We start from the raw sequence: 25021 nt of genomic DNA on the forward strand, positions 1-25021 counted from the left end.
ATCATCCAGGGCTTTGATCTTTCTTCCCTCTCCACCCACCCCCCAAAAAAACACAACACTAAGGGCTCCCATGACGATTCAGCGAGTTTCCCCAGCGAGTAGCTGAACCGTACAGACCAACATGGAGCCAGGTCAGACCCTGGGGTGCACTACCAGCACTTCAACTGTCCATCTGGCAGAAGTCAAAGATTGGCCTCAGCAGCCCTCATTAAGGGAGAGAGGATATCTGGCCAAGATTCCAGCAACAGATCGCTATGCAGCAACTCCTACTGGAAAATGCACCTGTATGGACAGCCCATGAGGGCAGGATTGGGATTTCCTGTGAAGCCCTTCATAGTAAAATACTTCACTGTCAAAGCTCACACATAAACAATGGCCATTTGGACGAGATACTGAGTGACTGTATTGGGCCATTGAAGGATGCTCGAGGACAGGTTACAAAGGACTCACGGGGTATAGTGGAAATATTAAATGAATCAAAGAATGGTAGGCAAAACAGTAATTGAACAATGGGAGGCCTTCAAGGAGGAGTTGGTTCGGGTACAGAGTAGACACATCCCTACGAGGGGGGAAAAGAAAGGGCATCCAAAGCTAGAGCTCCCTAGATGACTAAAGATAAAGAGAAAAGAAGGAGGCTTATGACAAACGTAAGGTTCATAATACAGTAGAGAACCAGGCTGAATACAGAAAGTACAGAGGGGATCTAAAAAAGGGAATAAGAGGGGCAAAGAGAGTATGAGAATGGATTAGCAGCTAACATAAAAGGAACCCAAAAGTCTTTTATAAACATGTAAATAGTAAAAGGGTAGTCAAAGGAAGTGTGGGACAAAAAAGATCTTGTGGAGGCAGAGGGCATGGCTGAGGCACTAAATGAAAACTTCGCATCCGTCTTCACTAAAGAAGAGGATGCTGCCATTGTAGCAGTAAAGGAGGAGGTAGTAGTGACATCGGATAGGATAAAAATAGATAAAGGAGGTACTTAAAAGGTTGGCAGTACTCAAAGTAGAAAAGTCACCTGGTCCAGATGAGATGCATCCTAGGTTACTGAGGGAAGTAAGGGTGGAAATTGCGGAGGTTCTGGCCACAATCTTCCAATCCTCCTTAGATATGGGGATGGTGCCAGAGGACTGGAGGATTGCAAATGTTACACCCCTGTTCAAAAAAAGGGGAGAGGGATAAACCCGGCAAATACAGGCCAGTCAGCCTAGCGTCAGTGGTGGGGAAACTTTTAGAGAAAATAATCTGGGACAAAATAAAATAGCACTTGGAAAAGTATGGGCCAATAAATGAAGGTCAGTACGGATTCATTAAAGGAAAATCGTGTTTGACTAACTTGATTGAGTTCTTTGATGAAGTAACGGAGAGGGTTGATGAGGGTAGTGTGCTTGATGTTTTGTACATGGACTTTCAAAGGGCATTCGATAAAGTGCCACATAATAGATTTGTTAGCAGAATTAAAGCCCAGGAGATCAAAGGGACAGGGACAGTGGCTGTGCAGATACAAAATTGGCTAGGGGACAGAAAGCAGAGAGTAGTGGTGAACGATTGTTTTTCAGACTGGAGGGAAGTATACAGTGGTGTTCCCCAGGGGTCAGTATTAGGACCACTGCTCTTTTTGATATGTATTAATGAACTAGACTTGGGTATAGAGGGTATAATTTCAAAGTTTGCAGATGACACGAAACTCGGAAATGTAGTAAACAATGTGGAGGATAGTGACAGACTTCAGGAGGACATAGACAGACTGGTGAAACGGGCAGACACATGGCAGATGAAATTTAACACAGAGAATTGAGAAGTGACGCATTTTGGTAGGAAGAATGAGGAGGGGCAATATAAACTAAATGGCACAATTTTAAAGGGGGTGCAGGAACAGAGAGACCTGGGGATATATGTACACAAATCTTTGAAGGTGGCAGGACAAGTTGAGAAGGTTATTAAAAAGGCATATGGGATCCTGGGCTTTCTTAATATAGGCATAGAGTACAAAAACAAGGAAGTTAGAAAACACTTTATAAAACACTGTGGTTAGGCCTCAGCTGGAGTATTGTGTTCAATTCTGGGCACCACACTTTAGGGAAGGATGTCAAAGCTTTAGAGAGGGTGCAGGAGAGATTTACTAGAATGGTACCAAGGATGAGGGACTTCAGTTATGTGGAGAGACTGGAGAAGCTGTGGTTGTTCTCCTTAGAACAGAGAAGGTTATGGGGAGATTTGATAGAGGTGTTCAAAATCATGAACAGTTTTGACAGAGTAAACAAGAAACTGTTTCCAGTGGCAGACAGGTTGGTAACCAGAGGAACCAGTTTTTAGGTGATTGGCAAAAGAACCAGTGGCAACATGAGGAAACATTTATTTTACGCAGCGAGTTGTTATGATCTGGAATGCACCGCTTGAAAGGGTGGTGGAAGCAGATTCAATAATAACTTTCAAAAGGGAATTGGATAAATACTTGAAGGGAAAAAATTTACAGGGCTATGGGGAAAGAGCAGGGGAATGGGACTAATTGGATCACTCGTCCAAAGAGCCGGCACAGGCACGATGGGCCGAATGGCCTCCCCCTGTGCTGTACCTACTGTGATACTACAAGTACTTTGCATCGGTCTTCACTTTTGAAGACGATGCTCAACTGTTACAATTTAATGTTAATAATAAAACTAGTAATATTAATATAGATGAACATATTGTTTTAATGGAATTAAGAACCTGAAAATAAACAGAGCAGCCGGGCTGGATGATAGCCACCTGAGGGTCCTCTGGGAGATGGGTCACGTGCTGTGCGAGCACCTTGCCCGTATTGTTAATAGCTCACTGCACTCTGGGATGGTTCCCCTAGACTGGAAGGAGGCTAATGTGGTCCCCATCTTTAAAAAAGGAGACAAGATGGACCCGGATAACTATAGGCCCATTAGTTTGACATCAGTAATAGAAAAGGTGCTTGAGGGAATCATGAGGGATGTAATATATGATTATTTGGATGGAGAGGGACATACTGGGGACGTCCAACATGGCTTCAGAAAAAGGTCATGTCTAACCAATTTGATTATATTTTTTGAAGAAGTCACTAAGATGGTGGATGAGGGAAGCCTAGTAGACATTGTCTACTTACACTTCCAAAAAGCTTTCAACAAGGCGCCACACAAGAGGCTTCTCTACAAGATCAAAGCGTTTGATATTAATGGTACATTGAGCTGGATTGTGAACTGGCTGGCAGGTTGTAGGCAGAAAGTAGTTGTCGATGGATTTGGATCGGTTTGGAGGCCAGTCACCAGTGGTATCCCGCAGGGATTGGTGTTAGGACTGTTACTCTTCATTTTTATTAATGGTGTAGGTGTTGGGGGTATGATATGAAAATTTGCAGATGATATCAAGATCTGTGCGAGTGTCAGGACAGTAGATAATGCTCGGCTGCTTCAGACAGATCTTGATGTGTTGGGTGATTGGGCTCGTGGCTGACAAATGATGTTTAATTTGGAGAAGTGCAGTGTTATGCACGTGGACAGGACAAATGCTTAACATGCATATACCCTTCAGGGAAAAGCATTAAAGCAGGTGGAGAAAGAGATCTGGGTGTTCTAGTGCATAGATCTCTAAAGGTTAATGAGCAATGCCGTGAAGCAATAGTTAGAGTGAATAGGGTGTTGGGGTGCATTTATAGGACAATTGACTATAAGACAAAGCAGATTATTTTGTCCTTATACAAGACCTTGGTCAGGCCTCAGTTGGAATACTGTGTCCAGTTTTGGTCTCCTCACATGGTGGGTGAGTGATATTGAGGTTTTGGAAAAGGTGCAGAGGAGGGCCACAAGATCAATTCACAGCTTAAAGCATCTTAGTTATCAAGATAGGCTAAAAGAGCTGGGACTCTACACTTTAGAGAAGTATAGACTTACGGGTGATCTGCTTAAAGTTTATAAGATAATGAAAGGAATAGATTGTTTTCCAATTGACGGATGGTCTCAATTAAACAGGTTAGGACCACAGGTCACAATTTTAAATTGTATAAAGCCAGATCGACATTAGATGTCAGGAGGTGGTTCTTTTCCCAGAGAATAGTGGACCCTCTGGAACAGGCTGCCGGCTCGTGAGGTGGACACTGAATTGCTGAATTCCTTCAAGTGAGAGCGGGACCTGTTTCTGGCTGGAGAGGAGATCACTGCTTACGAAAGGTAGGTAATGTAATGCATAGTTTTATCAAGGCCAGAGTGATCTCCTGGACTAGTTTTGGTCGCCAAAGGGATCGGAGAGAAATTTCCCAGATTTCTCCCCCAAATTGGAATGGGTTTTTATCTGGTTTTTCGCCTCTCCGAGGAGATCACATGGCTTTTGGGTGCGGAGTGTATATATTGTGATACTCAAGGTGTCACAATTTTGTGGGACAGGATGGATGGACCAGAGGGGCTTTTTCTATCAGGCATTGGTCGTAATGCTTGTGTTATTGGACCCCAGTAAGGAGTCAAGAGGGAAGGGAAAAAACTTTTAAAAAACCAAAAAGACTAAAACAAACCTAAATGATTGCCTACCAGAGGTTTCTTGTATTTGTTTTATATCATTTAAAGACTGGTAAAGTGTGGCCGCTCACTTTTTGTTCTTTTCATGTTGCTCCTTCTCTCGTTCTTTTGGATCAGTGTAGATCTGGTTTCCATAACGATAGTCATCTGGTGACTCACAGCACCAAGGGCTGAGGTGCTCTGATTCCCGGCCCACTGAAACAGAGTGTTAGCATATTTATTACAGATTAGGACTGGAGTCAGTACAGCAATCGCCCACTGGGTGAGGCTTCATCACCCTCAGCATCATTACCGACCCGAAAAGTCTCATCCATGTCAACAGCATTCAGAGAAACACGAACAACTCGGGGCCATACTGCAGACATTCAAGACATTGCTTCATCCAGTGCAAACATTTGGATTTGACTCATACAACAAGTGAATTGGACATCAGTAGTGTTGGACCTGGGAGTAGCTTATTAGCATGTCCCTGGCAGAAGATACCGGGTTCAGTATGAATACTGAAAAATGGGCTGGACCAGGGAACAAGCGGCAACTCAAAACCTGGCGGCAACTCAAAACCAGCGGGATTAGATGATGATCACAAACCATTCGATTTATATCATCTGAATACATCAAATGCTTCACAGCCTTGTAACCTACCACAGCATTCAGTTCCCATAAACTCCAAAGATTTGGCGAGCTTTGGAAAATGCATTCGCAAGGCCAATTTCGGTGGTAATTAGCTGCTAAGTTGTTTTTACAATGTTTTACTACGATAAAGGCACTATATAAATGCAAGTTGTTGTTGTTTTGGGGGATTATTAATGGCGACACATGCAAGTCTGGAATGAGCCACTGTAATGGGCTGAAATTCAATGGTTAAATATCCTCTGATTCATGTGGTGAAGTCCTCAGAAATATGACATGGACAGTCAGTGAGCAGTATTACTCCAGTGATATTGTGAAATATCCCATTTTGTGGCTACAGCAGCCCACACTTCCTGATATACAGACTGTATCAAAAATAGAGGTGGTATAATCTGCACAGAAGATAGAGCGGGCTGTTGTAGAGATTACAATGTGATGTACTGTAGAATAGAGCGGGGTGTTGGTAGAGATTACAATGTGATGTACTGTAGAATAGAACGGGGTGTTGGTAGAGATTACAATGTGATGTACTGTAGAATAGAACGGGGTGTTGGTAGAGATTACACTGCGATGTACTGTAGAATAGAGCGGGGTGTTGGTAGAGATTACAATATGATGTACTGTAGAATAGAGCGGGGTGTTGGTAGAGATTACACTGTGATGTACTGTAGAATAGAGCGGGGTGTTGGTAGAGATTACAATATGATGTACTGTAAGATAGAGCAGGGTGTTGGTAGAGATTACACTGTGATGTACTGTAGAATAGAGTGGGGTGTTGGTAGAGATTACACTGTGATGTACTGTAGAATAGAGCGGGGTGTTGGTAGAGATTACACTGTGATGTACTGTAGAATAGAGTGGGGTGTTGGTAGAGATTACAATATGATGTACTGTAGAATAGAGCGGGGTGTTGGTAGAGATTACAATATGATGTACTGTAAGATAGAGCAGGGTGTTGGTAGAGATTACACTGTGATGTACTGTAGAATAGAGCGGGGTGTTGGTAGAGATTACACTGTGATGTACTGTCGAATAGAGCGGGGTGTTGGTAGAGATTACACTGTGATGTACTGTAGAATAGAGCGGGGTGTTGGTAGAGATTACACTGTGATGTACTGTAGAATAGAGCAGGGTGTTGGTAGAGATTACACTGTGATGTACTGTAGAATAGAGCGGGGTGTTGGTAGAGATTACACTGCGATGTACTGTAGAATAGAGCGGGGTGTTGGTAGAGATTACACTGTGATGTACTGTAGAATAGAGCGGGGTGTTGGTAGAGATTACAATATGATGTACTGTAAGATAGAGCAGGGTGTTGGTAGAGATTACACTGTGATGTACTGTAAGATAGAGCGGGGTGTTGGTAGAGATTACACTGTGATGTACTGTAGAATAGAGCGGGGTGTTGGTAGAGATTACACTGTGATGTACTGTAGAATAGAGCGGGGTGTTGGTAGAGATTACACTGTGATGTACTGTAGAATAGAGCGGGGTGTTGGTAGAGATTACACTGTGATGTACTGTAGAATAGAGCGGGGTGTTGGTAGAGATTACACTGTGATGTACTGTAAGATAGAGCGGGGTGTTGGTAGAGATTACACTGTGATGTACTGCAGAATAGAACGGGGTGTTGGTAGAGATTACACTGTGATGTACTGTAGAATAGAGTGGGGTGTTGGTAGAGATTACACTGTGAAGTACTGTAGAACAGAGCGGGGTGTTGGTAGAGATTACACTGTGAAGTACTGTAGAACAGAGCGGGGTGTTGGTAGAGATTACACTGTGATGTACTGTAGAATAGAACGGGGTGTTGGTAGAGATTACACTGTGATGTACTGTAGAATAGAGCGGGGTGTTGGTAGAGATTACACTGTGAAGTACTGTAGAACAGAGCGGGGTGTTGGTAGAGATTACACTGTGATGTACTGTAGAATAGAACGGGGTGTTGGTAGAAATTACACTGTGATGTACTGTAGAATAGAGCAGGGTGTTGGTAGAGATTACACTGTGATGTACTGTAGAATAGAGCAGGGTGTTGGTAGAGATTACACTGTGATGTACTGTAGAATAGAGCAGGGTGTTGGTAGAGATTACACTGTGATGTACTGTAGAATAGAGCAGGGTGTTGGTAGAGATTACACTGTGATGTACTGTAGAATAGAGCAGGGTGTTGGTAGAGATTACACTGTGAAGTACTGTAGAATAGAGCAGGGTGTTGGTACAGATTACACTGTGATGTACTGTAGAATAGAGCAGGGTGTTGGTAGAGATTACACTGTGATGTACTGTAGAATAGAGCGGGGTGTTGGTAGAGATTACACTGTGATGTACTGTAGAATAGAGCAGGGTGTTGGTAGAGATTACACTGTGATGTACTGTAGAATAGAGCAGGGTGTTGGTAGAGATTACAATGTGATGTACTGTAGAATAGAGCAGGGTGTTGGTAGAGATTACAATATGATGTACTGTAGAATAGAACGGGGTGTTGGTAGAGATTACAATATGATGTACTGTAGAATAGAACGGGGTGTTGGTAGAGATTACACTGTGATGTACTGTAGAATAGAGCAGGGTGTTGGTAGAGATTACACCGTGATGTACTGTCGAATAGAGCAGGGTGTTGGTAGAGATTACACTGTGATGTACTGTCGAATAGAGCAGGGTGTTGGTAGAGATTATACTGTGATGTACTGTAGAATAGAGTGGGGTGTTGGTAGAGATTATACTGTGATGTACTGGAGAATAGAGCAGGGTGTTGGTAGAGATTACACTGTGATGTACTGTCGAATAGAGCAGGGTGTTGGTAGAGATTACAATATGATGTACTGGAGAATAGAGCGGGGTGTTGGTAGAGATTACACTGTGATGTACTGTAGAATAGAGCGGGGTGTTGGTAGAGATTACACTGCGATGTACTGTAGAATAGAGCGGGGTGTTGGTAGAGATTACACTGTAATGTACTGTAGAATAGAGCGGGGTGTTGTAGAGATTACACTGTGATGTACTGTAGAATAGAGCAGGGTGTTGGTAGAGATTACACTGCGATGTACTGTAGAATAGAGTGGGGTGTTGGTAGAGATTACACTGTGATGTACTGTAGAATAGAGCGGGGTGTTGGTAGAGATTACACTGATGTACTGTAGAATAGAGCAGTGAGTTGGTAGAGATTACACTGTGATGTACTGTAGAATAGAGCGGGGTGTTGGTAGAGATTACACTGATGTACTGTAGAATAGAGCAGTGAGTTGGTAGAGATTACACTGTGATGTACTGTAGAATAGAGCAGGGTGTTGGTAGAGATTATACTGTGATGTACTGTCGAATAGAGCGGGGTGTTGGTAGAGATTACACTGTGATGTACTGTAGAATAGAGCGGGGTGTTGGTAGAGATTACACTGTGATGTACTGTCGAATAGAGCAGGGTGTTGGTGGAGATTACACTGATGTACTGTAGAATAGAGCGGGGTGTTGGTAGAGATTACAAAATGATGTACAGTAGAATAGAGCGGGGTGTTGGTAGAGATTACAATATGATGTACAGTAGAATAGAGCAGGGTGTTGGTAGAGATTACACTGATGTACTGTAGAATAGAGCAGGGTGTTGGTAGAGATTACAATATGATGTACAGTAGAATAGAGCAGGGTGTTGGTGGAGATTACACTGATGTACTGTAGAATAGAGTAGGGTGTTGGTAGAGATTACACTGTGATGTACTGTAGAATAGAGCAGGGTGTTGGTAGAGATTACAATATGATGTACAGTAGAATAGAGCAGGGTGTTGGTAGAGATTACACGGTGATGTACTGTAGAATAGAGCGGGGTGTTGGTAGAGATTACACTGTGATGTACAGTAGAATAGAGCAGGGTGTTGGTGGAGATTACACTGATGTACTGTAGAATAGAGCGGGGTGTTGGTAGAGATTACAATATGATGTACAGTAGAATAGAGCAGGGTGTTGGTAGAGATTACACTGATGTACTGTAGAATAGAGCAGGGTGTTGGCAGAGATTACACTGTGATGTACTGTCGAATAGAGCAGGGTGTTGGTAGAGATTACAATATGAAGTACTGTAGAATAGAGCAGGGTGTTGGTAGAGATTACACTGTGATGTACTGTAGAATAGAGCGGGGTGTTGGTAGAGATTACACTGTGATGTACTGTAGAATAGAGCAGGGTGTTGGTAGAGATTACACTGTGATGTACTGTAGAATAGAGCGGGGTGTTGGTTGAGATTACACTGTGATGTACTGTAGAATAGAGCGGGGTGTTGGTAGAGATTACACTGTGATGTACTGTAGAATAGAGCAGGGTGTTGGTAGAGATTACACTGTGATGTACTGTAGAATAGAGTGGGGTGTTGGTAGAGATTACAGTGTGATGTACTGTAGAATAGAGCGGGGTGTTGGTAGAGATTATACTGTAATGTACTGTAGAATAGAGTGGGGTGTTGGTAGAGATTACAGTGTGATGTACTGTAGAATAGAGCAGGGTGTTGGTAGAGATTACACTGTAATGTACTGTAGAATAGAGTGGGGTGTTGGTAGAGATTACACTGTGATGTACTGTAGAATAGAGCAGGGTGTTGGTAGAGATTACACTGTGATGTACTGTAGAATAGAGCAGGGTGTTGGTAGAGATTACACTGTGATGTACTGTAGAATAGAGCGGGGTGTTGGCAGAGATTATACTGTGATGTACTGTAGAATAGAGCAGGGTGTTGGTAGAGATTATACTGTGATGTACTGTAGAATCGAGTGGGGTGTTGGTAGAGATTACACTGTGATGTACTGTAGAATAGAGCAGGGTGTTGGTAGAGATTATACTGTGATGTACTGTAGAATAGAGTGGGGTGTTGGTAGAGATTACACTGTGATGTACTGTAGAATAGAGCGGGGTGTTGGTAGAGATTATACTGTGATGTACTGTAGAATAGAGTGGGGTGTTGGTAGAGATTACACTGTGATGTACTGTAGAATAGAGCAGGGTGTTGGTAGAGATTACACTGTGATGTACTGTAGAATGGAGTGGGGTGTTGGTAGAGATTACACTGTGATGTACTGTCGAATAGAGCAGGGTGTTGGTAGAGATTACACTGTGATGTACGGTAGAATAGAGCAGGGTGTTGGTAGAGATTACACTGTGATGTACTGTAGAATAGAGTGGGGTGTTGGTAGAGATTACACTGATGTACTGTAGAATAGAGCAGGGTGTTGGTGGAGATTACACTGATGTACTGTAGAATAGAGCAGGGTGTTGGTAGAGATTATACTGTGATGTACTGTAGAATAGAGTGGGGTGTTGGTAGAGATTACACTGATGTACTGTAGAATAGAGCGGGGTGTTGGTAGAGATTACACTGTGATGTACTGTAGAATAGAGCGGGGTGTTGGTAGAGATTACAATGTGATGTACTGTAGAATAGAGCGGGGTGTTGGTAGAGATTACACTGTAATGTACTGTAGAATAGAGTGGGGTGTTGGTAGAGATTATACTGTGATGTACTGTAGAATAGAGCGGGGTGTTGGTAGAGATTACACTGTGATGTACTGTAGAATAGAGTGGGGTGTTGGTAGAGATTATACTGTGATGTACTGTAGAATAGAGCGGGGTGTTGGTAGAGATTACACTGTGATGTACTGTAGAATAGAGTGGGGTGTTGGTAGAGATTATACTGTGATGTACTGTAGAATAGAGCGGGGTGTTGGTAGAGATTACACTGTGATGTACTGTAGAATAGAGCGGGGTGTTGGTAGAGATTACACTGTGATGTACTGTAGAATAGAGCAGGGTGTTGGTAGAGATTACACTGTGATGTACTGTACAATAGAGCGGGGTGTTGGTAGAGATTATACTGTGATGTACAGTAGGATAGAGCAGGGTGTTGGTAGAGATTACACTGTGATGTACTGTAGAATAGAGCAGGGTGTTGGTAGAGATTACACTGTGATGTACTGTAGAATAGAGTGGGGTGTTGGTAGAGATTATACTGTGATGTACTGTAGAATAGAGCAGGGTGTTGGTAGAGATTACACTGTGATGTACTGTAGAATAGAGCGGGGTGTTGGTAGAGATTACACTGTGATGTACTGTAGAATAGAGTGGGGTGTTGGTAGAGATTACACTGATGTACTGTAGAATAGAGCAGGGTGTTGGTAGAGATTATACTGTGATGTACTGTAGAATAGAGCAGGGTGTTGGTAGAGATTACACTGTGATGTACTGTCGAATAGAGTGGGGTGTTGGTAGAGATTACACTGATGTACTGTAGAATAGAGCAGGGTGTTGGTGGAGATTACACTGTGATGTACTGTAGAATAGAGCAGGGTGTTGGTAGAGATTACACTGTGAGGTACTGTAGAATAGAGCAGGGTGTTGGTAGAGATTACAATATGATGTACTGTAGAATAGAGCGGGGTGTTGGTAGAGATTACAGTGTGATGTACTGTGGAATAGAGCAGGGTGTTGGTAGAGATTACAGTGTGATGTACTGTGGAATAGAGCAGGGTGTTGGTAGAGATTACAGTGTGATGTACTGTGGAATAGAGCAGGGTGTTGGTAGAGATTACAATATGATGTACTGTAGAATAGAGCGGGGTGTTGGTAGAGATTACACTGTGATGTACTGTGGAATAGAGCAGGGTGTTGGTAGAGATTACAATGTGATGTACTGTAGAATAGAGCGGGGTGTTGGTAGAGATTACACTGTGATGTACTGTAGAATAGAGCGGGGTGTTGGTAGAGATTACACTGTGATGTACTGTAGAATAGAGCAGGGTGTTGGTAGAGATTACAATATGATGTACTGTAGAATAGAGCGGGGTGTTGGTAGAGATTACAGTGTGATGTACTGTGGAATAGAGCAGGGTGTTGGTAGAGATTACAGTGTGATGTACTGTGGAATAGAGCAGGGTGTTGGTAGAGATTACAGTGTGATGTACTGTGGAATAGAGCAGGGTGTTGGTAGAGATTACAATATGATGTACTGTAGAATAGAGCGGGGTGTTGGTAGAGATTACACTGTGATGTACTGTGGAATAGAGCAGGGTGTTGGTAGAGATTACAATGTGATGTACTGTAGAATAGAGCGGGGTGTTGGTAGAGATTACACTGTGATGTACTGTAGAATAGAGCGGGGTGTTGGTAGAGATTACACTGTGATGTACTGTAGAATAGAGCAGGGTGTTGGTAGAGATTATACTGTGATGTACTGTAGAATAGAGCAGGGTGTTGGTAGAGATTACACTGTGATGTACTGTAGAATAGAGTGGGGTGTTGGTAGAGATTACACTGATGTACTGTAGAATAGAGCAGGGTGTTGGTGGAGATTATACTGTGATGTACTGTAGAATAGAGCAGGGTGTTGGTAGAGATTACACTGTGATGTACTGTAGAATAGAGCAGGGTGTTGGTAGAGATTACAATATGATGTACTGTAGAATAGAGCGGGGTGTTGGTAGAGATTACACTGTGATGTACTGTAGAATAGAGCAGGGTGTTGGTAGAGATTACAATATGATGTACAGTAGAATAGAGCAGGGTGTTGGTAGAGATTACACTGTGATGTACTGTAGAATAGAGCAGGGTGTTGGTAGAGATTACACTGTGATGTACTGTAGAATAGAGCAGGGTGTTGGTGGAGATTACAATATGATGTACTGTAGAATAGAGCAGGGTGTTGGTAGAGATTATACTGTGATGTACTGTAGAATAGAGCGGGGTGTTGGTAGAGATTACACTGTGATGTACTGTAGAATAGAGCAGGGTGTTGGTAGAGATTACAATATGATGTACAGTAGAATAGAGCAGGGTGTTGGTAGAGATTACACTGTGATGTACTGTAGAATAGAGCAGGGTGTTGGTAGAGATTACACTGTGATGTACTGTCGAATAGAGCAGGGTGTTGGTAGAGATTACACTGTGATGTACTGTCGAATAGAGCAGGGTGTTGGTAGAGATTACACTGTGATGTACTGTAGAATAGAGCAGGGTGTTGGTAGAGATTACAGTGTGATGTACTGTAGAATTGAACGGGGTGTTGGTAGAGATTACACTGTGATGTACTGTAGAATAGAGCAGGGTGTTGGTAGAGATTACACTGTGATGTACTGTAGAATAGAGCAGGGTGTTGGTATAGATTACACTGTGATGTACTGTAGAATAGAGCAGGGTGTTGGTAGAGATTACAATATGATGTACTGTAGAATAGAGCGGGGTGTTGGTAGAGATTACACTGTGATGTACTGTAGAATAGAGCAGGGTGTTGGTAGAGATTATACTGTGATGTACTGTAGAATAGAGCAGGGTGTTGGTAGAGATTATACTGTGATGTACAGTAGGATAGAGCAGGGTGTTGGTAGAGATTACACTGTGATGTACTGTAGAATAGAGCGGGGTGTTGGTAGAGATTACACTGTGATGTACAGTAGGATAGAGCGGGGTGTTGGTAGAGATTACACTGTGATGTACTGTAGAATAGAGCAGGGTGTTGGTAGAGATTACACTGTGATGTACTGTAGAATAGAGCGGGGTGTTGGTAGAGATTATACTGTGATGTACTGTAGAATAGAGCGGGGTGTTGGTAGAGATTACAATATGATGTACTGTAGGATAGAGCGGGGTGTTGGTAGAGATTACACTGTGATGTACTGTAGAATAGAGCAGGGTGTTGGTAGAGATTATACTGTGATGTACTGTAGAATAGAGCGGGGTGTTGGTCGAGATTACAATATGATGTACTGTAGAATAGAGTGGGGTGTTGGTAGAGAGGTGCAAAAGCCATAGAATTGTGATAACGGGGGACTTCAACTATCCTAATATAGACTGGGATAGTAATAATATACGGGCAAAGAGGGGGAGGAATTTTCGAAGTGAGTTGAGGAGAACTCAATATTCGTAATAAATAGTGCTCGGGAAATTAATGGGGCTGAAGGCTGACAAATCCCCAGGGCCTGATAATCTACATCCCAGAGTACTAAAGGAAGTGGCCCTGGAAATAGTGGTTGCATTGGTGATCATCTTCCAAAATTCTATAGACTCTGGAACAGTTCCTCCAGATTGGAGGGTGGCAAATGTAACCCCACTTTTTAAAAAAGCAGGGAGAGAAAAAAACAGGGAATTACAGGCCAGTTTGCCTAACATCAGTCGTGTGGAAAATGCTCGTCTATTATAAAGGAAGTGATAACAGAACACTTGGAAGGCATTAACGGGACAAAGTCAGCATGGGTTTATGAAAGGGAAATCATGCTTCACAAATCTACTGGAGTTTTTTGAGGAGGTAACTAGTAGAATAGATAGAGGACAACCAGTGGATGTGGTGTACTTGGATTTTCAGAAGGCTTTTGATAAGGTCCCACACAAGAGGTTAGTGTGCAAAATTAAATCACATGGGATTGGGGGGAATATACTGGCATGGATTGAGAATTGGTTGACAGTCAGGAAACAGAGAGTAGGAATAAACGGGTCATTTTCTGGGTGGCAGGCAGTGACTAGTGGGGTACCGCAGGGATCAGTGCTTGGGCCCCAGCTATTCACAATATATATCAATGATTTGGATGAGGGAACTAAATGTAACATTTCCAAGTTTGCAGACGACACAAAGCTGGGGTGGAATGTGAGCTGTGAGGAGGATGCAAAGAGGCTCCAATGTGATTTAGACAAGCTTGGTGAGTGGGCAAGAACATGGCAGATGCAGTATAACGTGGATAAATGTGAGGTTATCCACCTTGGTTGTAAAAACAGAAAGACAGATTATTATCTGAATGGCGACAGATTGGGAAAAGGGGAGGTGCAACGAGACCTTGTACACCAGTCGCTGAAAGCGAGCATTCAGGTGCAGCAAACAGTTAGGAAGGCGAATGGTATGTTGGCGTTCATTGCAAGAGGATATGAGTACAGAACAGGGATGTCTTACTGCAGTTGTGCAGGGCCATGGTGAGACCACATCTGGAGTATTGTGTGCAGTTTTGGTCTCCTTCTCTGAGGAAGGATGTCCTTGCCATGGAGGTAGTGCAACGAAGGTTTACCAGACTGATTCCTGGGATGGCAGGATTGACGTATGAGGAGAGATTGGGTCGACTAGGCCTATATTCACTAGAGTTTAGAAGAATGAGAGGTGATCTCATCAAAACATATAAAATTCTAACAGGACTAGACAGACTAGGTGCAGGGAGGATGTTCCCGATGGACGGGGAATCCAGAATCAGGAGTCACAGTCTCAGGATACGGGGTATGCCATTTAGAACAGAGATGAGGAGAAATTTCTTCACTCAGAGGGTGGTGAACCTGTGGAATTTTCTACCACAGAAGGCAGCAGAGGCCAAGTCATTAAATATATTCAAGAAGGAGATAGATATATTTCTTAATGCTAAAGGGATCAAGGGATATGGAGAAAAAGCGGGAACAGGGTACTGAGTTAGACGATCAGCCATGATCATTTTGAATGGCTGAGCAGGCCCGAAGGGCCGAATGGCCTACTCTTGCTCCTATTTTCTATGATTCGATGAACTCTCTTGACCAGTACGTTTCCGGCCCAACGAGGAAGGAGGCATTGCTGGACTTGGTTCTGGGGAATGTGGCGGGGCAAATGGAGCAAGTGTCAGTGGGGGAATATTTAGAGAACAGCGATCATAGTATCATAAGGTTTAGAATAGCTACGGAAAAGGACATGGACCACTCTAAAGTAAAAATACTTAATTGAAGGAGGGCCAATTTCAGTGGGATGAGAACAGGTTGATCACACAAGTGAGAACCAGGCTGAGGGGAAGTGAAAAAGGAAATAAGAGGGGCAAAGAGAGAGTATGAGAATCGACTGGCAGCCAACATAAAAGGGAATCCAAAAGTCTTCTATAGGCATGTAAACAGTAAACGGATAGTAAGAGAAAGGGAGGGGCCAATCGGGGACCAAAAAGGAGATCTACTCATGGAGGCAGAGGGCATGGCTGAGATACTAAATCAGTACTTTGCGTCTGTCTTTACCAAGATGAAGATGCTGCCAAAGTCTCAGTAAAGGAAGATGCTGTTGAGATACTGGATGGGCTAAGAATTGATAAAGAGGAGGTACTAGAAAGGCTAGTTGTACTTTAAGTAGATAAGTCACCCGGTCCGGATGGCACGCATCCGAGGTTGCCGACGGAAGTACGGGTGCAAATTGTGGAGGTACTGGCCATAATCTTCCAAACATCCTTAGATACGGGGGTGGTGCCAGAGGACTGGAAAATTGCAAATTTTACACCCTATTTCAAAAAAGGGTGTAAGGATCAACCCAGCAACTACAGGCCAGTCAATTTAACCTCGATGGTGGGAAAACTTTTAGAAATGATAATCTGGGACTAAATTAGCAGTCACTTGGACAAGTGTGGATTAATTAGGGAAAGCCAGCATGGATTTATTAAAGGCAAATCGTGTTTAACTAACTTGATAGAGTTTTTTGATGAGGTAACAGAGAGGATCGATGATGGCAATGCGGTTGATGTGGTGTATATGGACTTTCAAAAGGTGTTTGATAAAATGCCGCAGAATAGGCTTGTCATCAAGATTGAAGCCCATGGAATAAAGGGAGCAGTAGCAACATGGATACAGAATTGGCTAAGTAACAGGAAGCAGAGAATAGTGGTGAACGGTTGTTTTTCGGACTGGAGGGAGGTGTACAGTGGTGTTCCCTAGGGGTCAATGCTGGGACCACTGCTTTTCTTGATGTATATTAATGACTTGGACTTGGGTGTACAGGGCACAATTTCAAAATTTGCAGATGACACTACACTTCCAAGTTTTGTGAACAATGAGGAGGATAGTGATAGACTTCAAGAGGATAGAGACAGGCTGATGAAATGGGCGGACACCTGGCAGATGAAATTTAACGCAGAAAATGCGAAGTGATACATTTCGGTAGGAAGAACGAGGAGAGGCAATATAAACTAAATGACACAATTCTAAAAGGGGTACAGGAACAGAAATATCTAGGGGAATATGTGCACAAATTGTTGAAAGTGGCAGATTGAGGTTGAGAAAGCAGTCAGAAAAGCATACGGGATCCCGGGCTTTATAAATAGAGGCAGAGTACAAAAACAAGGAAGTCATGATGAACCTTTATAAAACACTGGTTCGACCACAACTGGAGTATTGTGTCCAGTTCTGGGCACTGCACTTTAGGAAAGATGCGAAGGCCTTAGAGAAGTTGCAGAAGAGATTTACTAGAATGGTTCCAGGGATGAGGGACTTTAGTAATGTGGATAGACTGGAGAAGCTAGGGTTGTTCTCCTTGGAACAGAGAAGGTTGAGGGATTTGGTAGAGGTATTTAAAATCATAAAGGGTCTAGACAGAATAGATAGAGAAACTGTTCCTATTGGCGGAACAGTCAAGAACCAGAGGACATAGATTTAAGGTGATTGGCAAAGGAACCAAAGGTGACATGAGGAAAAACTTTTTAACGCAGCAAGTGGTTAGGATCTGGAATGCACTGCCAGGGCGGGTGGTGGAGGCAGATTCAATTGTTGCTTTCAAAAGGGAACTGGGTAAGTACTTGAAAGGAAAAAATTTGCAGGGCTACGGGGATGGGGGAGTGGGTCTAGCTGGATTGCTCTTGCATAGAGCCGGCATGGACTCGATGAGCCGAATGGCCTCCTTCTGAGCTGTAACCTTTCTACGATAGAGCGGGGTATTTTAATTTATTTAACAGTGTTCCACCGTTGCAGAAACTTCCCGCTGATGATTAAATCTCATTCCTACTGTCTCCCAGGACACCCTGTTCCATCCACTCCAACTACCCCCTCAGTCAGGCCATCTTTACACTCAAGCTATCTGCTCCTATTGCCCCATTTTTCCAGGACTTCCTTACCTATGTTCCATCCAGTAGACCCAACGATAGTTTCAGATGTGCTTGAGTAGGACCCTGAAGAGGCATAGCCTGACTGTGAGAACAGAGAAGAGGCTTTAGAGTATTCTACGGAGCAGGGATATGGAAACACTGCTGCAATTAGTTTACAAGTGTTGGTTGATATGTGCTGATCAGAACCTGAACTCAGGCCACGGACAATATTAAGATAACATGAAGCAACGTTCAATCCACATGGCCCAAATAAAGAGACTGAGATTTAATCCGTACATTGCCCCAAATATAGATTAAACTCCTACCCTACCCCAGACAGATTGAGCCCCTCCCACGCCCCCAGACAGATTGACTCCAATATTAGCGGGGAGGGTGATTGAGCACATGGGTAACCTGCCCAATAAAATCTGTCCGTTCCCCACGCGATCGCGGGTCAATTGGAGCCACTTAACATCGTTGCCTGGTTTGCCGTCGGAAAGCAGTGCATCAGGCGGACTGCACACCCACATCACAGGCCGTCAAATGGAGGAGCTCCATTTAAAGGGGCAGTCCTCCAATGGCTGCTCCTGGAGCAAAATCCCACACAACACAATGGAGCAGCACAGGGGAAAGGCTGCTCCTAGATTTAGTGATGCCTCACTCCAGGTGCTACTGGATAGGGTGAGAAGGAGGAGGGATGTCTTCTACCCGGCGGACGGGAGGAAGTGCCCTGCCTCTGCCATCAAGAAGGCCTGGCTCGAGGTGGCAAAGGTCACCAGCAGCAGCAACAGCTCCCGCATCTGGATCCAGTGCAGGAAGCGCTTCAATGACCTAAGTGAGCACACTTACTGATTCTCCGACACTCTGTCTTCCACATCACCGCCCCCACCCCCAACTCATTCTGCACTGCCAACACCACTCTATCACATCACTCCTCATACCCACTACTCAAAGCTCATCCTCAATTTACCTGCACTTCCTCACCTCCCCCTTACTCACCCCACCACTACCACTCAACCCAATCCTCATACAATGTCATGGCTCTGTCTCATACTCACCCCTCCAATGCATCTTTTTCAGTCAACCTCACCCAAACCAATGCATTCATCGGTTGGCCACCATCACTCACTCACTTGTCCCACCCGACAAACGTCTGGTGACAGAACTTTAACATTCAGTACACACAATATGAATTGATGTTAACATGCCTCACCATCTTCAGCACCTCAGTATGCTCATCGCAACATGACACATCTGTGATCATGCTTAATATTGCCTTCTGTTCTCTTACAGGGCCTTCAACGACCGCTGTGCTGGCAGAGGGAGATTCCTCAGAGGACCTGCCGGCCTCTGAGGGTGCATCATCACATCATAGCGAGCCATCCACCAGTGCAGATACACACACCTCAGTGTGTCCCAGTCCGCAGTTAGTTGGGGTCGCACATGGTGAGTTACCACACACGGGAGCACGAACAGACACTGGTGGCAGGAGCAGCTGTGGAGAGTCCGTCGGTGAGAGCACTCATCTCTAGGCTCTGCTCAGCTGGACACAAATGCTGAATCCTGGGGGCCATCCTTTAAAGGAGAATGATCGAGGGGTAGCAGCACATTTGCCAGGTGCTGGAACAGGTGCCACGCGCACTCTCCACAATCGCACAGATGATGGAGGAGTCCAACTCCTGCATGAGTGGAATGGTGGCACAGATACAGGAGGGAATCTCTGAGATGCTGTCACAGGGACTGAGGGCATCTCTGAGATAGTGTCGCAAGTAAGTGCGAGAATTCTGCGAAGGAGGGAAGGCTAGCCTACATGGAGCTTCAAGCATGGCTCACAAATGGGTCCCATTCAGGCCCTGACAACAGCCTTTCAGACTCAGGGTGAACAACATTCCGCCGCCTTAAACAGGCAGGCAGATACACTAGCACTGGCCTTACAAGGCTTCACACATGTCCTCCAAACTGTCGTCCAGCAAAGTTTTTTTTATTTGTTCATGGGACGTGGGCGTCGCTGGCGAGGCCGGCATTTATTGCCTATCCCTAATTGCCCTCGAGAAGGCGGTGGTGAGCCGCCTTCTTGAACCGCTGCAGTCCGTGTGGTGAAGGTTCTCCCACAGTGCTGTTAGGAAGGGAATTCCAGGATTTTGACCCAGCGATGATGAAGGAACGGCGATATATTTCCAAGTCGGGATGGTGTGTGACTTGGAGGGGAACGTGCAGGTGGTGTTGTTCCCATGGGCCTGCTGCTCTTGTCCTTCTAGGTGGTAGAGGTCGCGGGTTTGGGAGGTGCTGTCGAAGAAGCCTTGGCGAGTTGCTGCAGTACATCCTGTGGATGGTACACACTGCAGCCACTGTGCGCCAGTGGTGAAGGGAGTGAATGTTTAGGGTGGTGGATGGGGTGCCAATCAAGCGGGCTGCTTTATCTTGGATGGTGTCGAGCTTCTTGAGTGTTGTTGGAGCTGCACTCATCCAGGCAAGTGGAGAGTATTCCATCACACTCCTGACTTGTGCCTTGTAGATGGTGGAAAGACTTTGGGGAGTCAGGAGGTGAGTCACTCGCCGCAGAATACCCAGCCTCTGACCTGCTCTTGTAGCCACAGTATTTATACAGCTGGTCCAGTTAAGTTTCTGGTCAATGGTGACCCCCAGGATGTTGATGATGGGGGATTCGGCGATGGTAATGCCGTTGAATGTCAAGGGGAGGTGGTCATTGCCTGGTACTTGTCTGGCGCGAATGTTACTTGCCACTTATCAGCCCAAGCCTGGATGTTGTCCAGGTCTTGCTACATGAGGGCTCGGACTGCTTCATTATTTGAGGGGATGCGAATGGAACTGAACACTGTGCGATCATCAGCAAACATCCCCATTTCTGACCTTATGATGGAGGGAAGGTCATTGATGAAGCAGCTGAAGATGGTTGGGCCTAGGACACTGCCCTCGGAACTCCTGCAGCAATACCCTGGGGCTGTGATGATTGGCCTCCAACAACCACTAGCATCTGGTAGGAGTGCTGTGGGCCTGGCCCAGGAGAGGGATGATGGCGAAAGGGAACATGGAAGTGGGGACGCCACTCAAAGCGCCCCCACATCTCACCCGTTGCCCCCCCTCTCAACCAGTACCTGCAATGCTGCCTCCTCTCCAGGTGGCCGAGTCTGCCCCTACACAGGTGCAGGTGGAGCAGTCTTTGGAAGGGCCCTCACGGGCACCAAAACCCAGAGAAACCAAAGCATCTATTCGGTCAGGGCATGAACAAAAGCAACCTGCCACTACCTCTGCTGCAGCCACAGGGGATGCACCACGTAGAAGTAGTCAGAAGCGAAAGGCGAATGTTTTGTAAGCACGAAGGGGATGCACAAGGGTGTTTGACGGTTGGTCATTTTTTAAAAATTTGTTTGCTTTTTGTTAAACTCACATTAAATATTATTATTGTCACCACTACTGCCATGTCATGGCCACGCTTGACTGGCTTCTGTAATAAGGCTCTTTCATGAGGTTCACCATGAACACCACACTTGATGCCATCCATTGGGTCACTCTACTGTGGGCATATGTGTAGTTGCGGGACTGTTTTGTGCAGGGAGTGGGGGGTGCTGGTGTGGCCACTGCTCTATCCAGGTGGTGAGGACGGGGCTCTTCACACTGTCTGACGTTAGGAGAACTGTTCAGTGACTCCCTGGCCTCACGAGCAGCCAGGTGAGCCACTGTCCTGCCCATGGGTTGCTCCTGCTCCTCCTCCTCCTCAATGTGGGTGGCAGATGTGGATGGGGCCTCCTCAAGCGACACCCCTCTCTGTTGTGCCAACACGGCTAGAATGCGTCCCACTCTGTCTGGTGTGTATTGAAGCGCTCCCCCAGAATGATCAAGGCACCTGAAGCGCATCTTGAGCAGCCCAAAGCATGCTCAACTGTAGACCTGGTGGCGATGTGGCTGTCATTATATCGACGCTATTGCTGGGTGATGGGGTTCCTCAGAGATGTCATGAGCCACGTGTGCAGGGGGTGTCCCCTGTCCCCAAGGAGCCAGCCTTTACAGGTGTTCTGTGCATGGAAGAGGGGCAGGATGTTGGACTCCCGGAGGATGAAGGAATCGAGGCAGCTGCCAGGGTATCTCTTGCGGTGGTCACAAACAAGCTGAGTGTTGATGAACAGTCCTGGCTCGTGTGGAGGTGCTCGTATTGCTATATGGGTGCAATCGATTACACCCTGCACCCGTGGGAAGCCAGCCACAGCGTGGAATCCCACTGCCCTCTCCGTCTGGCTGAGGTCATCCATGGGGAAGTTGACGTTATGCGAGGCCTACGAAACAAGCAGTCGGTGACCTGCCTTATGCATTTGTGTGCAGACGACAGAGAGACCCCAGCGATGTCCCCGGTGGCACCCTGGAATGGTCCAGAGGCGAAGAAGTTGAGGGCAGTGGTGACTTTGACAGCAGCAGGTAAGGAGATGCTGCTCAGCCCAGCCGGGAGCAGCTCGGCATGAAGGAGGCTGCAGATGTCTGCGACTACCTGGTGACTGACTCTGAGCCTCCAAATGCACTGCTCCTCAGAGAGGTCCAGGAAGCTGAGCCTCGGTCTGTAGACTCTGTTGCGAGGGTAGTGCCTCCTGCGATGTCGCTCTCTCTGTTGTTGTCCTCCGTGCTTTTGTGCAGATGCCTGTGGTGCAGCACTGTGTTGTGGAGCTCCACGTGGCGGAGGTGGACGTTATGCCTGGCGAGGCTGGTGATGTTGCATGTCCTCGGATGAGGTAGTGAATGCAGCCATGGCGCCCCCATCCTGACAGTGAGAGTTTAAGGGGGTCGCATAGTAGTGAAATATGTTTGAACAGCAGAGTTTTGGGTGGAAAGTAAGAGTTTTGAGTGAAAACACAAAGGTCTTGCAGCCAAAATTTTGTCTGAAGTGACAGAGTGCCTTGCTGCAATAAATGACGTTTTCTCCCCACCTGTCAAATAAGCATTTGCATCTCCCACTGGCTGCTGGCTGAAACACATCTGTTGCAACAGGGAATGTTTCCCACAGCACAAGAAACATGCTGAGGATGCTTCAAAATTGCACCCCTGTCAAAATGTCGAGTCAATCAAGTAGTTCAAGTACGTCAACTATCGGAGAAACTATGCAAATTATCATCCTGCCGGTTTTAATTGCCGGTGGGACTTCCGCATTCAGGAGGCGCGTGCGCACCCGGACGCATCACCGGGGAACCCGGAAGTCAGCGGGTTGGAGCCGCTCGACATTTTTGCGATTTTCGGAGCCCCCCTGCCCCCAACGCACCCACTCCATCACCCGAAAATCAGCCCCATTGAGTCCCTCCCGAGCCCCAAATAAACAGACTCATCCCCTCCCCTGCCCCAAATAAACAGACTTAAAACCCCCTGCCCCAAATAAAGAGACTTAAACCCCCTGCCCCAAATAAAGAGACTTAAACCCCCTGCCCCAAATAAACGGACTTAAACCCCCTGCCCCAAATAAACGGACTTAAACCCCCTGCCCCAAATAAACGGACTTAAACCCCCTGCCCCAAATAAACGGACTTAAACCCCCTGCCAACATATCCAAGCAACTGTGATTGGTAAACACAAAACTGTTTAATGGGGAAGCTTTACCAATGCTGTCTCAGGATACCTGGAGTCCTGGGCCCACTGGTCTCAGGGGAACTGCTTAGTGTGGATGTGTCTGATGGGCTAGTAGTACTTGCTTGGCCCAAAGCATCCACAGCCATCACCTCTGAAGAGCCAGGGTTGTACTCACAAAAGGGCCAGGCCCAGACAGGCTCAACTCAAGTATCAAAACATCAGCAACACTTCAATATTCTCAGCAAGAACCAGTTGCACAACCACCGAACATCTCGGTCTCTCCATCAGTCCATTTGATTGGCATGGGGATCTCGTGTGGACTATTCCAGGCACCGTGGCTAAGAGAAGGCAGCCTGTAGCACAGGCCCCAACAGTACCTAATTACATCTACACAGTGCAAGGAAGAATAGGGGCAGATTCTGGCACAGACCCTTAACCGTGTTAACAGTAAATATACACTTACATAGTGTAAAAAAGGAGTGGAGGTAGAAGTGCGCTGGTAGAACTGCTGTCCAATGCTGCCATAACAGTCCTGAGGCCTGGACTGGGCCTCAAACACACTGCAAAGCATGGCTAGTGTCTGAACATCATGTATTGTACTGTAATGAGTCAGGCTGTGGAGAAACACAGAACCAGTTAAAGATGCATCAATAAAGCAGTGCAGGAGGTGGGACTGGGGTACCTCCTGTTCATTATCGTAACTACATTCAAAATTACTCAAAACTGATGCAACAATCTAGGCTGTGCACTGGCCAGCCATCGGCACTGCCCAGATCAGCTGAATAAGATCACAAAGATACAAGTACAGGTGAAGGTGAGCATTTGGCCACCCAGCTCATCCCGCCATAGAAACCTACAAAGCATACATCAACTCCTTTACAGTGTTAAATCAAGTGAGGGTTTGACAGAGCTTGATGTATACACATTGAGTTTGATTAACAAGTATTTTAAGTCGCCAGTCTTCGACAGAGATTAGAAATTCTGGTAACGAAGGTGATTTAAACAAAAAAAGTTAAAATCCCACCCTTCTTCCCTGTGCCCTTCTTTCCAAGTGGCTCAACGTGTAAGTGCACTGCATGATACTGAACCATACATACTGGAAGGCACCTGGTTTGATGCTTCATCTGCACTGAGCTACCAGTCTCAGCTAGTGAAGCAATGAGGATACAATAACTGACAACACCATTTGCCAGGCAACAGCCCCTGCCCCTTGGTTGGATTTGCACATGTGCCAATGCCAACTGAGGGCTGATTGGGATTGCCTGAAATAGTCTCTATGGTCAAGTAACCCACCAACACTTAGCGTCCTGATTCACACATTAAAAGTGAGATAACAGGAGGCTGCAACCACTCAGGAAACCACACATCAGCCTGAGTCATTACCTTCAAAAGGAAAGGAGTACAGGTGAAAACTGAAGTAGAAAAACTTTTCAATTAAAATATCTGAAATTGTTTTACTGGCTTGAAATGAAACATTTTGGCATTGCTACTGGCATAGCACCAGGACTC

At 45.5% G+C, this 25021-nt stretch overlaps 1 protein-coding gene across 4 annotated transcripts in view; it reads right to left on the reverse strand.

The window, feature by feature from the left end:
- Positions 1 to 25021, reverse strand: part of wdr59 (WD repeat domain 59) — an 82683-nt gene that overhangs the window by 6545 nt on the left and 51117 nt on the right. For 3 of the 4 annotated variants that reach the window (XM_067997706.1, XM_067997704.1, XM_067997707.1), the window contains 3 exons: positions 23976 to 24126; positions 17978 to 18050; positions 4583 to 4706 (listed from right to left, as the gene is read on the reverse strand). In XM_067997706.1, coding sequence (XP_067853807.1) covers positions 4583 to 4706; positions 17978 to 18050; positions 23976 to 24126 — 348 coding nt within the window. Of the gene's footprint in view, positions 1 to 4523; positions 4707 to 17977; positions 18051 to 23975; positions 24127 to 25021 lie in introns of all 4 variants that reach the window. The other variant, XR_010965904.1, reaches the window with a different exon arrangement.

The sequence above is a fragment of the Heptranchias perlo genome, chromosome 16 (genome assembly GCF_035084215.1).
Source record: "Heptranchias perlo isolate sHepPer1 chromosome 16, sHepPer1.hap1, whole genome shotgun sequence".
NCBI classification, from domain to species: Eukaryota; Metazoa; Chordata; class Chondrichthyes; order Hexanchiformes; family Hexanchidae; genus Heptranchias; species Heptranchias perlo.